Source organism: Bufo bufo, chromosome 8 (genome assembly GCF_905171765.1).
Source record: "Bufo bufo chromosome 8, aBufBuf1.1, whole genome shotgun sequence".
Classification (NCBI taxonomy): Eukaryota; Metazoa; Chordata; class Amphibia; order Anura; family Bufonidae; genus Bufo; species Bufo bufo.
This window is the reverse complement of record NC_053396.1, coordinates 181,802,342-181,817,736: the sequence shown is the minus strand read 5'-3', so window position 1 is coordinate 181,817,736 and position 15,395 is coordinate 181,802,342. Positions and strand designations below refer to the sequence as shown.

The 15,395-nt window shown below is 47.1% G+C and overlaps 1 protein-coding gene across 1 annotated transcript; it reads right to left on the bottom strand.

Annotated features, from left to right (window-relative positions):
• Positions 1-544: 544 nt before the first annotated feature.
• On the bottom strand, positions 545-5,710 carry SERTAD1 (SERTA domain containing 1). The gene is made up of 2 exons (XM_040406170.1): positions 5,580-5,710; positions 545-1,551 (listed from the first exon to the last, which is right to left on the bottom strand). The coding sequence occupies exon 2, from the start codon at positions 1,545-1,547 to the stop codon at positions 771-773; it is 777 nt and encodes a 258-aa protein (XP_040262104.1). The 5' UTR covers positions 1,548-1,551; positions 5,580-5,710; the 3' UTR covers positions 545-770.
• Positions 5,711-15,395: the final 9,685 nt, after the last annotated feature.

Genomic DNA, 15,395 nt, shown 5'->3' with positions numbered 1-15,395 from the left:
TATATATGTCTACATATATATGTCTTATATACATTTCATATGTGTTGGGGAAAACTGCCCCAATGGCTTCATCTCTTCATTTTAAAAAAACACGCCCGTTAAGGAAGATTCACAAAATGATTTAGCAATTGGTGCAGTTAACATTTCTGAAGAGTTTTGAGGGTTTCTTGTGGCATAGGTAGGCAGATATGTACATTCAATAGTAGCTCTTGGTTGTCCTTTAGATTCGTCTTTATGCTAAATTCAACATTTGCCTCCTGCGGTTTAACACTTACTTTGAGATTGTCGAAATATTGAATAATGCCCTCTCCTCGCCCTCAAGGAAAACCATTTAAAGGGGTTCTCCAGGAATACAATACTGATGATCTATGCATGGGGTAGGACATCAACATCTGATCATGAGGTGTCCATCTCCTGGCACCCTCGTGATTAGCCATCTGAAAAGGCTACGGTGCCCTGGCGGGTGCTGCAGCCTCCTCACTGCATAGTGGCCGTGCTTGGTATTGCAGCCCAGGCCCATCCACTTGAGTCGGACTGAGCTGAACATAGGCCTAGTGACTTAGGCTGATCGTTGGGGGTTCTGGGAGCCATCCCTCCACTAATCAGATATTGAAGACCTACTCTGAGGATGGATCATCAGTATTGTACTCCTGGAAAACACATTTAAGTTCATCTGCTCAAAATAAATATAAATTAAGTCCTTTTGTTATTTACAATAGTGTCTTGTTACAAGATAAATCATTATGTCCATTAAAGTCCTACTGGGATTATCAGCAATTTTGGGTTCCCACTAGAACATCCATCAGATAGTCCAAGTCGCTAAGTTCCAGCATAGAGTCCTGTCCGTCAGACAATGTCTTCTCTTCTGTCTCGCTCACACTAGAAAAAGTCTTGAAGTTTAAAAGGTTACTGCTCGCCCAAGGGTCACTGTCATACATGGAAGTGTCAATGTCTTCAAATATGTCCTCCAGGTTGTCACCAAGGAGATAGGTTGAAGAACTTAGGAAGTTGGATGTGGGCGTAAGCTTACCAGATTCTTCTCGGCTTCCATCTCGGCTGAAGTCTTTTGGGGAGCAGAACTGATCATCATCTGCCTGGGGAATTGGAGAGCAGCTCAATCCCTCAAAATTGTTTAAATCTTCAAGAATGGTGGAAATGGAGGAGTATAAAGATGCATCCATAGTGGAGAACAGGGCATCTTCTCCTGGGATCTCTAGAGCTGGTTTCTTGCTCTCATTAATAAATGTTTGGGAGTAGTCTTTTCTGGAGTTGTCCTCCGCGGATTTCCACACTCCTGTGGCACTTGATTCCGTTTGCATATTATCCTGAAGACGTCGCACGGTGTTGGCCACCAGCACGAGATGTCTGAGGTTAGGCTCCACGTGGTGCAGGCTGCGGTGAAGCTTCAGTAGAGATATGTTCATCAAGCAGTGGGACTGCACTGCGGGCAGCGAGCTCTGGCATCGAGCTGCCATCTCTACTTTAGGACCAGTTCCCATCTCCCCCTCTACCTCTGAGAACTTACGTTTGATCCCTTTGGCCAACATGAGTCTACGAGACAAAAGTAAGAACACAATGTTATAAGCAACTTGTTAACAGTGGGTTACCCTACAGTCTGAACATAACGCAGCTTGTCTATAGTAGCAACAGTCAGGTCTTCATACTGAAGAGGGCATCGGTTCTGTGATGCATCTGGTAACTTGAGTCACCAATGACAAAGTCTAAATTCTTTCGTTTTCAGTAGGGTGAGTAACAAGACGAAATAGATGTATGTAATGTAGATGTATGTGGCTTAGCTACACACTCAAAAGCAAACAAAACTTCAGAGCAACACAAAAGTGATACTTAAGGACATGTTACAAAGCGGGTGCCCAGCGAAGACGGAAAAACGTAGGTGGATTCCCTGAGCTCGATGTGATAGCTGCTGACCACACGCAACAGCTTACTACAAAACAAAGCTACACGACATGGTGATCCTACATCTCTCAAAGTCAACCACCTCGTGAAGTACATTGCTAAACGATCCTATAGGTCATATGGGACAACGACACACAACAGAAACCTTGTGTGTGGTTATGAGTGAGGACTGAGTTGCATTAGATGGTTGACATATATCTAATGTGTATGACCAGCTTAAAGGGGCTGTGCAGGTTTTGTTATCCCACCACCCAGTGGTACCTGTGAAGCGTGTTATACTTACCTGCTCCCTGACCTTCTGATCCTCCACTGTCAATTTCCCGCACAGAAGGAGTCATGTGTGCCACTGCAACCAGTGACTGGCCTCAGCAGTGACGTGTCCCCAAGCGACATGTCACTGTTGGGTCACATGCCACCACCAAGACCAGTGATCGGCCTCAGCGGTGCACATGACCCCGCCTGTGCAGACGTTGACAGGCGAGGACCGAAAGTGCAGTGAAGACAGCCTGGGAACAGGTAAGTATAGATCTCTTCACAGATACTGCTGGGTGAGAATAAAAAAAAAAAGGAAAACCTTGACCACCCCTTTAAGCTGGCCATACACATAGGATCTATGTCAACCATCTAATGTGCATGGTGTTCTCCCGACTCTCGGCTGATGTTGGGGAAGATTAAGGATCGAGCATGTTTGAATCGCCAAACCCTTGTTCTTGGGGAGATAACCTGCTACCATGTGTATGGCCAGATTTAGTCCTCAGTGGGTGCAGCACTCCAACCCTACATGAGGACCCACTGGTGATAACTGCAGCCCTGGCAGCTGACAGGCCACTCATTTCTCCTAGGTATTACACGACAACTCGTTGACCATGTACCAGAAATCTGAAGTCGCTCTTTCCGATTCCTCTCTGCTCTGGCTACTAGCCCTCACCCCAGAGCAGGGTGCCACAGGTTAGAGATGTCATGGTTCCCGAACCACACTGTCGTTTATAGATACCTATGAGACACAGCATTCCCCACTGAAACGCTTAGAGGGGTTTTCTGGGATTTTTGCAACTGATGACCTATCTTCAGGATAGGTCATCAGTATCTGCTTATTGGGGTCCAACACCCGGGACCCCCAGCCGATCAGCTGTTTGAGAAGGCACCGGCGCTCCTGTGAGCGGCGCAGCCTTCTCTCTGCTTACCAAGTACAGCGCCGTACATTGTATAGTGGCTTCTATGGAGCTGAGCTGCTCCCAGGTCATGTGACTAATAACCGTGATGTCACATGGCCTAAGGGGAAGTGCAAGAAGGATACTCTGAGCGCCGGTGCCTTCTCAAACAGTCAATTGGTGGGGGTCCCGAATGGATACTGAGGGGGTTTGTCCATGACGTGGCTTTGGCGCTGCCCCACTGCTAACTAGACCCTATCCAACAGGGCATGCTGAGAGTTGTAGTCTCACATCCTTGTGCACTGATTTGTGTATTCTTTTATCTGAATTTCTCACCTTCTGATTTGTTTCCTTACTCTTCAATGACAAACCCTGAAAATAAAAACCTAAAGGGACCCGACATTTTTCAGGGGTGTGTATATTTATGAAAAATCTCTATAAAGAGCAGAAGCACGTCTAGTAAACAACTAGACAACCGTAATATCATGTCAGTTACCTATATATAACGTAGGATCTATATGGTTAATGGTATTTTCATCCCCAAAGAGCCAAGTATAAAGCGAGAAGTTGTCAGGACCTGGGAACACATGAAACGAACATGGACTACAGGTATGTGCAGCCGAAGTTCACTGGAGGATCCGCGGGAGGCACCGGCTCCCCCTCCCTGCTCAAAATGACTGGCACGCTGCCTCCACTAGTTACTCATCTGTAAAAACCTGTACGGCCGTCTGCATCCATGATACATCACGGATACACGTGAGAAGCTCGCACGGGTGAAGCCTGACCTCAGAGAGCTCTAAGGAGAGGGCACACCACCTGTGGTGCTTCGTAGTGACTCCTGCCATAAGCAAATGAACAAACTGGATGTCCCTCAGAACTGATGGAGAACTCCAAGTGGTGTCCAAGCGGTTTCAGCGCTCCATAGAGTGGTCCGGGACCACCAATGTGATCTCATGTATATCTATGTCACAGCACCATTTTTAATTGGACATCCCCTTTAAGATGGTCAATGTGTCGCATACAGAACCAGAATGATTGGATCCGATTAACCAATTGCCTTTTGTGACACCGGATGGTCAAGGACTGATCAGATACCCCAATAATCCAGACTGATCAGAGACCCTAATAATCCAGAATGATCACATACCCCAATAATCCAGATCTATCACATACCCCAATAATCCAGACCGATCAGATACCCCAATAATCCAGACTGATCAGATACCCTAATAATCCAGAATGATCACATACCCCAATAATCCAGAATGATCACATACCCCAATAATCCAGATTTTATCACATACCCCAATAATCCAGATTTTATCACATACCCCAATAATCCAGATCTATCACATACCCCAATAATCCAGAATGATCACATACCCCAATAATCCAGATCTTATCACATACCCCAATAATCCAGATCTATCACATACCCCAATAATCCAGACCGATCAGATGTCCCAATAATCTAGACCAGGGATGCTCAACCTGCAGCTCTCCAGCTGTTGCAAAACTACAACTCCCATCATCCCCGGACAGCCTATCAGCCTTGAGCATCCCTGATCTAGACCTATCAAAAACCCCAATAACCCAGACCAATCAGTTGCCCCAATAGTCCGGACCGATCCCATGTCCCAATAGTCCGGACCTGAATCATGCCCCAATAGTCCGGACCGGTCCCATGCCCCAACAGTCCGGACCGGTCCCATGCCCCAACAGTCCGGACCGGTCCCATGCCCCAATAGTCCGGACCGATCCCATGCCCCAATAGTCCGGACCGATCCCATGCCCCAATAGTCCGGACCGATCCCATGCCCCAATAGTCCGGACCCATGCCCCAATAGTCCGGACCGATCCCATGCCCCAATATCCCAGTGCAATCAGATGCCCCAAGAATCCAGACCACTCAGACCGATCCTATACCCATGTGGGGGGCACAATGTCCATTCCTGACCAATGGAAATCTGTTCTAACACTCCGGGCACCTATAGGACAAGCTTCAAAGTTTTTTCTTTTCACTTGCAACTTATTGCTACTATTTTACAGCGTGCAACATTTGGATCAATATTCATCGAAACTGAGTTTTTGAATATTTTTCCAATTGGGGGGGGGGGGGGGGTCTACAATTTGCTATATAACCTGCAACATACAGGAAGGAGGGGGTTAATACATGAAGTAGTTCCATGTTGAGCTGAGTTGATGGCTGTGGCCCCTCAGACTCCGTGCCCTGCTAGGGGCCAGGCTTGTGCCCATGACCACTGCCAGCAGACAGGTCAGCACTGAGCAGGACTGGATGGTGCAGCAGAAGCTCGGTGACCACCGCCAGCTCTGTCACAGGGTACTGGTGGAGACCTTTGAAGAACTAGTCACCACCAACTAACTAGTCTTCTATTACTAAACATCTTCCAAAGCCCAAGCCATACAGCTCAAACCCCCCTCCCCCTCCGGACGCAGAGACCCCCAGAATCCCACCGTCCCCCATTACCCTCCCTCCGCCTACGCACATACCTGCCCAGCGGCTCAGCAGCCAATCAGAGTCCTCCTTGCGGCGATCAGCGACCAATCACAGCGTAGCATCCCACCCCCTCGCGCAGAGCCCTAGCAGCACAGCTGCTCCGGCCGCAGAGCTGTCAGTGAATGCTACGCTGTTCAGTCTGCCGGAGCGTTGCCTCGCTCTAACCACGCCCTTCTTGCGCTCTAATTGGTCAGGTCTCCGCACCGTCCGCCAATCAGTTACCTAGGGCGTGATACGGACGGCGCGTGCCGCTCCCCGCCCCCTCCCTTCTTTCCTTTTGCTGCTGCTGAGTGACTAAGCGGGCGTGGGCTGGAGAAGGAGGGGGTTGATTCACGTGTCCACGTCACGATGGGTGTTGGGGGGCGGAGCCTTGACAGGGGGGGGGGGGGTGATTGATAGAAAGGGCCCGGGATGCGTTGTCAGGGTAACGCCTCAGCAGGGGCCTGCTATTACCCTCAGCGGCGGCAATAAATAACAAGAGTCACTGATTCTGCCGCCATTAGGAGCTCAGTGTGTGGGGTGAGAGCTGAGGACCCAGCGCCCGGCTGCACAGTGTGTGTACCCTCCAAAATGTCAAACATAAGTACCCCTCCATCCATCCAAAAGGGGGCATTAGCGACATTTTCAATCATTTGATGCATTTTCCTACCTTTTTAAATAATCCCATTTTACAGAAAGTAGTTAATAAAAGCCTTCATGACGGCAGTAATGGGGCCGGGGCCAGGTGAAGACCGGATGTGTGACCGCCCATAGGATAAAAACGTATCCGCGTGCTCCATCACCTCCAATGATACTGGTGTCTGCGTATGGGACAATATATAACAATCACACCGCCGACGTTTATTTCTATGGCGCTATGCCTCTAAGGTTACATTCACACGACTGTATGTATTTTGTGGTGCGCAAAAAGCGGAACCGCAAAAAATACGGATGACGTCCGTGTGACATCCACGTTCCATCCTGTTTTTTTTTTAGATCCATTGTAACAATGCCTATGCTTGTCCGCAAAAGGGACAAAAATAGGACATGTTCTATATTTTTTGCAGGGCTACGGAACGGACATACGGATGCGGACAGCACACAAAGAGTTGTCTGCATTTTTTTGCGGACCCATTGAAATGAATGGGTCCACATCCTATCCACACAAAAGTAGAAAATTCCAAAATAATTAATGGAGGACCGCAGGTAGATATGAGATAGAGAGATAATAGATATGAGATAGATAAATATGAGATAGATAGGAGATAATAGATATTAGATAGATAGATAATAGATAGATATGAGAGAGATAATTATTATTATTATTGATTAATAAAGGGCTAGTTATTCCATGGCTCTGTACATATGGTAAGGGGTTTACATACATAATATAAAAAAAAGTACAATAAACATGAAAAAGACTGAAGAAGGAGAGAGGACTCTGCCCTCGAGAGCCTACAAGGGATGGGAGAAGGGTACAGTAGGTGAGGGTAGAAGCTGCTCATATGGCGGTATAGAGGCAGTGGGATTCAGGTTCCTCTTGAAGATCTCCATGGCCGGTTGGGGTAGAGGGTTCCAGAGTATGAGGTCTGCACGGGAGAAATCTTGGAGGAGACTCTGTGAAGAGGAGATTAGGGGAGAGGAGAGGAGGAGATCTTGTGAGGATCGGAGATTACATGTGGGAAGGTACTGGGAGATCAGGTCACAGATGGATGGATGGGCTGTGGACGGCCTTGTATGTCTTAGTGTTTTCTACTGGATTCTCTGGGCAATCGGGAGCCAGTGAGGGGACTGGCAGAGAGAAGACAGAGGAGTAATGGGGGAGAGGTGGATTAGTCGAGCAGTGAATGGAGCACTCCTAATAGCAGCGAGAGGAGACCAACCTGGCCCTGCAAGCCACCACACAGTCCCAGCCATTTAAATACACTGCTCCAGAAAATAAAGGGAACACAAAAATAACACATCCTAGATCTGAATTAATTAAATATTCTTCTGAAATACTTTGTTCTTTACATAGTTGAATGTGCTGACAACAAAATCACACAAAAATAAAAAAATGGAAATCAAATTTTTCAACCCATGGAGGTCTGGATTTGGAGTCACCCTCAAAATTAAAGTGGAAAAACACACTACAGGCTGATCCAACTTTGATGTAATGTTCTTAAAACAAGTCAAAATGAGGCTCAGTAGTGTGTGTGGCCTCCACGTGCCTGTATGACCTCCCTACAACGCCTGTGCATGCTCCTGATGAGGTGGCGGACGGTCTCCTGAGGGATCTCTTCCCAGACCTGGACTAAAGCATCTACCAACTCCTGGACAGTCTGTGGTGCAACGTGACGTTGGTGGATAGAGCGAGACATGATGTCCCAGATGTGCTCAATTGGATTCAGGTCTGGGGAACAGGCGGGCCAGTCCATAGCATCAATGCCTTCGTCTTGTAGGAACTGCTGACACACTCCAGCCACATGAGGTCTAGCATTGTCTTGCATTAGGAGGAACCCAGGGCCAACCGCACCAGCATATGGTCTCACAAGGGGTCTGAGGATCTCATCTCGGTACCTAATGGCAGTCAGGCTACCTCTGGCGAGCACATGGAGGGCTGTGCGGCCCTCCAAAGAAATGCCACCCCACACCATTACTGACCCAATGCCAAACCGGTCATGCTGGAGGATGTTGCAGGCAACAGAACGTTCTCCACGGCGTCTCCAGACTCTGTCACATCTGTCACATGTGCTCAGTGTGAACCTGCTTTAATCTGTGAAGAGCACAGGGTGCCAGTGGCGAATTTGCCAATATTGGTGTTCTCTGGAAAATGCCAAACGTCCTGCACGGTGTTGGGCTGTAAGCACAACCCCCACCTGTGGACGTCGGGCCCTCATATCACCCTCATGGAGTCTGTTTCTGACCGTTTGAGCAGACACATGCACATTTGTGGCCTGCTGGAGGTCATTTTGCAGGGCTCTGGCAGTGTTCCTCCTTGCACAAAGGCGGAGGTAGCGGTCCTGCTGCTGGGTTGTTGCCCTCCTACGGCCTCCTCCACGTCTCCTGATGTACTGGCCTGTCTCCTGGTAGCGCCTCCATGCTCTGGACACTACGCTGACAGACACAGCAAACCTTCTTGCCACAGCTCGCATTGATGTGCCATCCTGGATAAGCTGCACTACCTGAGCCACTTGTGTGGGTTGTAGATTCCGTCTCATGCTACCACTAGAGTGAAAGCACCGCCAGCATTCAAAAGTGACCAAAACATCAGCCAGGAAGCATAGGAACTGAGAAGTGGTCTGTGGTAACCACCTGCAGAACCACTGCTTTATTGGGGGTGTCTTGCTAATTGCCTATAATTTCCACCTGTTGTCTATCCCATTTGCACAACAGCATGTGAAATTGATTGTCACTCAGTGTTGCTTCCTAAGTGGACAGTTTGATTTCACAGAAGTGTGATTGACTTGGAGTTACATTGTGTTGTTTAAGTGTTCCCTTTATTTTTTTGAGCAGTGTATATATGCCAGTCACAGATGTTTTCAAATGATATACCATCCGCAAATGCCCACAACATTTTATTACAGCTATAGATGACCCCAAAAGTATATGCCCCAAAAAATAACATTTGTACTCACCTGACTATGATCTCCCAACAAGTGGTGCTATTGAGTCCCTGTACCGCTAGCATCCTGGCGCAAGCTGCTTGTGTCAAGTCGCTGGTCCCCGCGACACAGTTGGGCGTGACACTGAGGGATGCCTATGCCCTGCAACCCCACTAGCCCCGCCACTGGCAGGATGGGATATTGGACAGTCCTAGAGTCGTCTAAGCTTGTAGGCTTTGAGTATATTGGGCTTTAAAGGGATTGTTCAGAAGCTGAAATTTGTTTTTACCAGCGCCTCATGTGTGGTGCGGCTCCAAAGTATTATCGTATACAAACAAATAGTCCGCTTACCAGAGCCTGTTGTCAGGTGGTCAGTAGTCACAACAGCTATACCGGCTCCTGCTGGTGTATACCCCGACCAGCACACAGGTTCCTGCCTGCGCCCAAAAATACGGGTGCTGGAGCTGAAGTGGGATGTAGGTAAAAAGAAACCAGATGAACCTCTTCTGTGGGCGCTGACACGGATACCAGCAAAGTCGAGCGTATAGTTCCAAAATCTTTATTGTCTACGCGTTTCAGGGGTGAATAACCCCCTTCATCAGGACAGTGATACACATATAACAGACAACATATATACAGTCAGGTCCATAAATATTGGGACATGGACACAATCCTAACATTTTTGGCTCTATACACCACCACAATGGATTTGAAATGAAACTAACAAGATGTGCTTTACCTGCAGACAGTCAGCTTTAATTTGAGGGTATTTACATCCAAATCAGGTGAACGGTGCAGGAATTACAACAGTTTGCATATGTGCCTCCTACTTGTTAGGGGCCAAAAGTGTGCAGCGACACAGCTGTAGGTATCCTGCAGGATCGCACCCTGCCCTGCCATCTAGCTCATGCTGTCGCAGTGGTACAAGCTCAACGCGTTTCTTCTATGTAAGAATCATCAGGAGCCAAAATAACCTGCCTATCTGGATCTAAGCTATCTCATTCATTCAGAGCAACAGCATGACAGCATATCCGGCGCTAGTACGGCCGTGAAACGCGTTGAGCTTGTACCACTGCGATAGCATGAGCTAGATGGCGGTTTTCTTATTGGGAAGCAGGGCTGGGTGCGATCTTGCAGGATCCCTACAGCTGTGTTGCTACACACGAATCATACAGCACAGTGGTGACCATGCTTGATATAGTGTATCAGGAGGCCGTATTACCAAGGCACCCTGATCTGCACCTAACCCTATCCTTCCTAATGTAATCACCACAGCCGGTCAGAGAGTGCGGGGACATTGTAGTGTCTATCACCCAAGTACGCTGTTGTCTCCTAGTTCTCTAGCTGCGGGTGATTCGCTTTTATGTGATTCCCATCTCACCTCTCCATAGTTGTACCTGGATCGCCTTTCCAGGACAATGGAGGCTATTTGATATTGGGACACATTTTCAGATCCCTTATTGGTTACAGAATGGGGGTGGCGATATTACACATATGGTGGGTTTCACATGCCACATTTTGGTTTGAGCACTTGTTTAGTGCCACCCCACCTGCCTCATATTTATTAGGGATTTTTCAGGTCACGTTGTTCTTCCCCTGTTTTTATTGATATACCAATAAAAGTTACATTTTAGCGTATCCCACACTTTCCGTGAACTATACCAATTGCTACATTCCAACATATATTTGCCAGTATGTATACATATGTAATAATGCTCATAATTTCAAAGATGGTATGGTTGAGAACCCTGTTTTTTAGCCCTAGAATAGATCTAAGGGATACTGTATACTGTATATATTTTTTAGCCCTAGACTATGACTGTCCTGATGAAGGGGGTTATTCACCCCTGAAACGCGTAGACAATAAAGATGTTGGAATCATACGCTCGACTTTGATGGTGTCACGATGCGCTCTGTACATGGGTCCAGGAGGCGGGGACGGCGGAGGCGCGCACGCGTCATCAGCGAGCCCGTTCCCGTGGCAACCACTCTGGGGCTGAGTGCCGAGCTGATCACTCGGCGCTCGGCTGTATTGGAACAAAGGAGTCATGTGACGCTGGCCACGTCACATGACTCCACTAGCTCCTATTTAAACAGGCAATCTGCTGGCCACAGATAGCCTGTTATTGAGGTCCTTCCTGCGTTATACTTACCTGGTTGTTGTTCCTGCTTGGCTTCTGATTACCCGTCTGTCTCCTTCGTTGGTCTTGGTGTTTCCTCCTGGTTCTGACTTCGGCTTCTCCTGACCATCCTCTGCTTGCTCCTCCAGTACCTTGCTGCTCTCTTGGTTTTTGACTACTCTGTTGCATGTGTTGTTTGTCTTCCCTGCACTTTCCTAGCTAAGGGCTTGTAGACCAGTTGTCCCTTGTCACTAGGACTTGTGAGGCAAGTAGGCGGGTGGAGCTCAGTGGTCACTTCCCCACCCCCTGTATGTGTGACAGATGGTATCCTTGGCGGCGCCCACAGAAGAGGTTCATCTGTTTTTTTTTACCTACATCCCTGTCCTAAAAGTAAGGTATACTCACCTTACTCTTTACTGTTTCCCCGCTGCTTACCAGGTTCGCTGGACTCTCCTTCTCAGGCTACTTTCACATTAGCGTTTGCAATTCCGCTATAGAAATCCGTCATAGGATCTCAATAGCGGAAGAAAACGCTTTTGAACTGAACGAAACGGAATGCAACAAAATGCATTCCGTTCCATTTGGTTGCGTCCCCATCGCGGACAGAAAACCGCTGCAAGCAGCGTTTTTTTCTGTCCACGATGTGGTGCGGAGGAAGACGGAAACGTCCTGGCACACAATGTAAGTCAATGGGGACGGATCCGTTTTGTCTGACACAATAGAAAACGGATCCGTCCCCCATTGACTTTTAATGGTGTTCATGATGGATCATGGCTATAGAAGACATAATACAACCGGATCGGTTCATGATGGATGCATGCGGTTGTATTATTGGAACAGAAGCGTATTTGCAGATCCATGATGGATCTGCAAAAACCGCTAGTGTGAAAGTAGCCTAAGTCTCTCTCGACGTGTAAGAAAAGACCCGTACAGTGACTCAGTGGATAACTGTTAAAGGTTGTTTGCAGAAAGTGAAATGTTGTGATTTATTGCGAAAAGCACTTACTTTTCTATGCACTATGGGCCAGATTTATCATTAGCTAAAAACAAAATAATGGAGTGAAAAAGTTGCAAATTTTTGCACAATCGCTAAAACTGCGCAAAAATGTGCGACTTTTATTGGCTCTGCGCTATGCTCGCCAGTTTTCTGAAAGTGGGCGTGTTTTCTTATGTAAATGAATCTTTAGACAAATTTACTATTGCGACAATTTAAAAAGTTGCAAAGAATTGCGCAATTTCACTCTAGTGAGAATCATGTTTATCTTATGCAACTTTTTAATAGAACATGCGACTTTTTCGTAAAGCCGCTTACTGAAGGATAAACTGCTACCGTCAAACCACATTTATCACAGTATTAAAGGACCATTAATAAATCTGACTTAGCCAAAAGTGACTTTGGACATATGTAAAAGTGGAGTAAGATGTAAGTGTAATGATAAGTTTGGTCCTATGTATTCTGAATAGTTGTGAATCTGCAACGTGCGCCTCCCCCTAGGGCCCTCTAAATAACGTGTCCCAGGTGTAGGAAATGCCGAGTGGTATGTTGCAGCCTAAAATGTCCCTTTATGTGTGTCACGGTGCTCCTACCTGGATATGGGTGGACCCCAGTCTTTGGCTCCAAAGCAATAAATAGGGGGGATAATTTAGGGATAAAAGAATAACTGGAGTCCAGACCTTGAGATGAAGTTCAATGGCAGCTTTACTCTACATAAACGTTCTCCAGAACGGTTTACATGCTTTGTCTTGGTTCCAGCAGGCTTTAGCATGAAACTGGCAGGCAAACTCCACTCTGCTATATCTGTTTCTCTTTGACTCGACTGTACTGACAGGCTGACTGTATAACTCAGCTTCTTCTGTATGCTGCACTTCTTCTCTGTAGTCTGACTCTAGGTTATGCTGGGGAACTTTCCTCCTGGCTCCTGAGGCTTCAAGCTTTGGCCTCCATGGGCAGCAGAGCTTAAGGTGCTCTGGCTGGTTTAGGCACGTCTAGCAGAGATGTGCCCCTGCACACCCTTCTCTTAGCTGGGGGTAAGCTAGACTGACTAGAATTTCTGCCGCACCCTTCCTGCAGGAAGTAGGACTCGCCCACCTCTCTCCAGAGGGGGGGTTAGAATGGAATGGAAGGTTCCATTCTATCTAAATATAGCTCTGATGTGTTTTCTGCCACCTGATGGTAAACCAGAAATGCACATTGTGGAGGACCTGGAATAAATGCATAAGATAACATGAGGCTAGACCAATAAAGACAGTAGCAAGGTGCAGAAGCGGTAACACCACTTTGGGGTGTTATATATGGACATCAACAGTTAACACTGGCGGTCTTGGTTAGGTTGCCATGGAGATCAGCTGGTCTGGCCTCCTCTGGTTAGCGTGTGAGTGTCTAGTCAGAGAAGCTAGAGGCAAACAAAGGTAGACTCCTACTCTATAACATACCTCGGAACTGTGCCTTTTGCTGCTGTATGAACTACTACTCCCATTTATCTGTGCAGTAAAAAGAAACTTTATTTATTTCAACTAAATTGGGCCTGGTGACTGTCTTCACCATTTGCCGGCCCTCACTCTACCTGACCTCCTGCATTGCACCCTGCCAAACATCCACCATCAAGGCAACCCCAACTTCAACCAGACAGGAGCCCCAGAGAGTCAGGGAATGCCCCAAGGGAAGAAAGGGTGCCCCTTCCATTCACTGCCACATGGACTCCAAGGAGCACCAGAAAGAGGAAAGCCCACGTGAACCACAACTACTCCTATCAGTTGCGCTACCACCCCCTTTCCTCCTCACAGCACTCCCTCTTGTGGGTAGCTGTTTCCACAGTAACCTGCACCAGTCAGGTGTTTCCTGTGTGTGGACACTGGACCAGTAGGTGGAGACCAGCAGAGACCTGGTAAGAATCAGAACAGGAACGGTAATGGTATTTTACCTTTTATTATTGTTTTTTTTCTGATCTGAGACAGTAAAAAAAAGTTTGTGTCTGAACAACCCCTTTAATTTGTTTTAAGAAGGCTCCCCACCCGCTGCCATATTGTGCCAGTACTGTTATTTTTTTCCCCTCGACATGCTCATCACTGGAGGTCTCTGTCAGCCTCTTACCCCATTCCTCTGCATAGACGTCATGTGTGTTAATAATTGTGCAACTTCCACACACAGAACATGAGGGAACTAACCATTCTTTGAACCTGTTGGAGAAAAGATAATACTGAGAAAACACAGAGAAGAAGGACTGTGGGGGGTTTATTCACAAAAACAACATACTCCTTGAAATCTGGTGGAACATTGGGACTTCTAACCACAGACTGATGGGGAGAAGGAAGCCAGAAGCACCACAAATGGTGGATAAGGGATAACAGTTAGATTGGTGCAGTTGCGGCCACTAGGACTGTCGAGAATGGAGGTCCTATGTCCTCCTTTGAATAAAGCGGCGGTCAAGCTTGCGCAATGTTGCTCCACTCAAACTCTATGGGACTTCTGGAGATGGCTGTACTTCGCTACCTCTGGCAGTCCCATAGAGATGAATGGATGAGTAGCATGCATGCTCATCTGCTGCTATATTTTTGTTGTAATGTGTAGGGACAGCCATGTCAAAGGGTTTGGCCATTTTCTGGCTACTATTGACCAATGTGTTTGTGAGATGATTACATGGCACTAACTGATATTTCATAATATTTGCCCCCTTGTTTACAAGGTATTTTGGGCTGCCCACACAGAGGTCCTGTCCATAAGATGGCCGCTTATGGAGAGTCATGTGACCAGGCAAATCAACTCCACCAGTGGCCATATTATGGACAGGACTTCAGTGTAGTCAAGGGAACATACCTTATGAAATATAGAAAATGGTGCAGAATTTCAATAAAGGCTATATTAGTAAGTGTCATATAATGATCTTACAAACACATTGATCAGCAGTAACCAGAAAAGGAAAAATGTACATTTTTATTAGAAAATTGGCAGTAAAGTGTTCCCTTAACAACTCTTTATCTGAGGATTGCTAAGGATAATCTGTATTCAATGTTCTATTGAATGCAGAAGATGGATAACTTTATATAAAGGCAGGCTCAGCCTGCCTCTGCTCTCCCTGCCCCAGCCCCTGCCTCCCTCCCCACCCAGACACTGGCTTACAGTAGGTGT

What these genes read in the sequence shown, in the direction of transcription:
- SERTAD1 (XM_040406170.1), bottom strand. Translation starts at nt 1,547, where the DNA reads ATGTTGGCCAAAGGGATCAAACGTAAGTTCTCAGAGGTAGAGGGGGAG.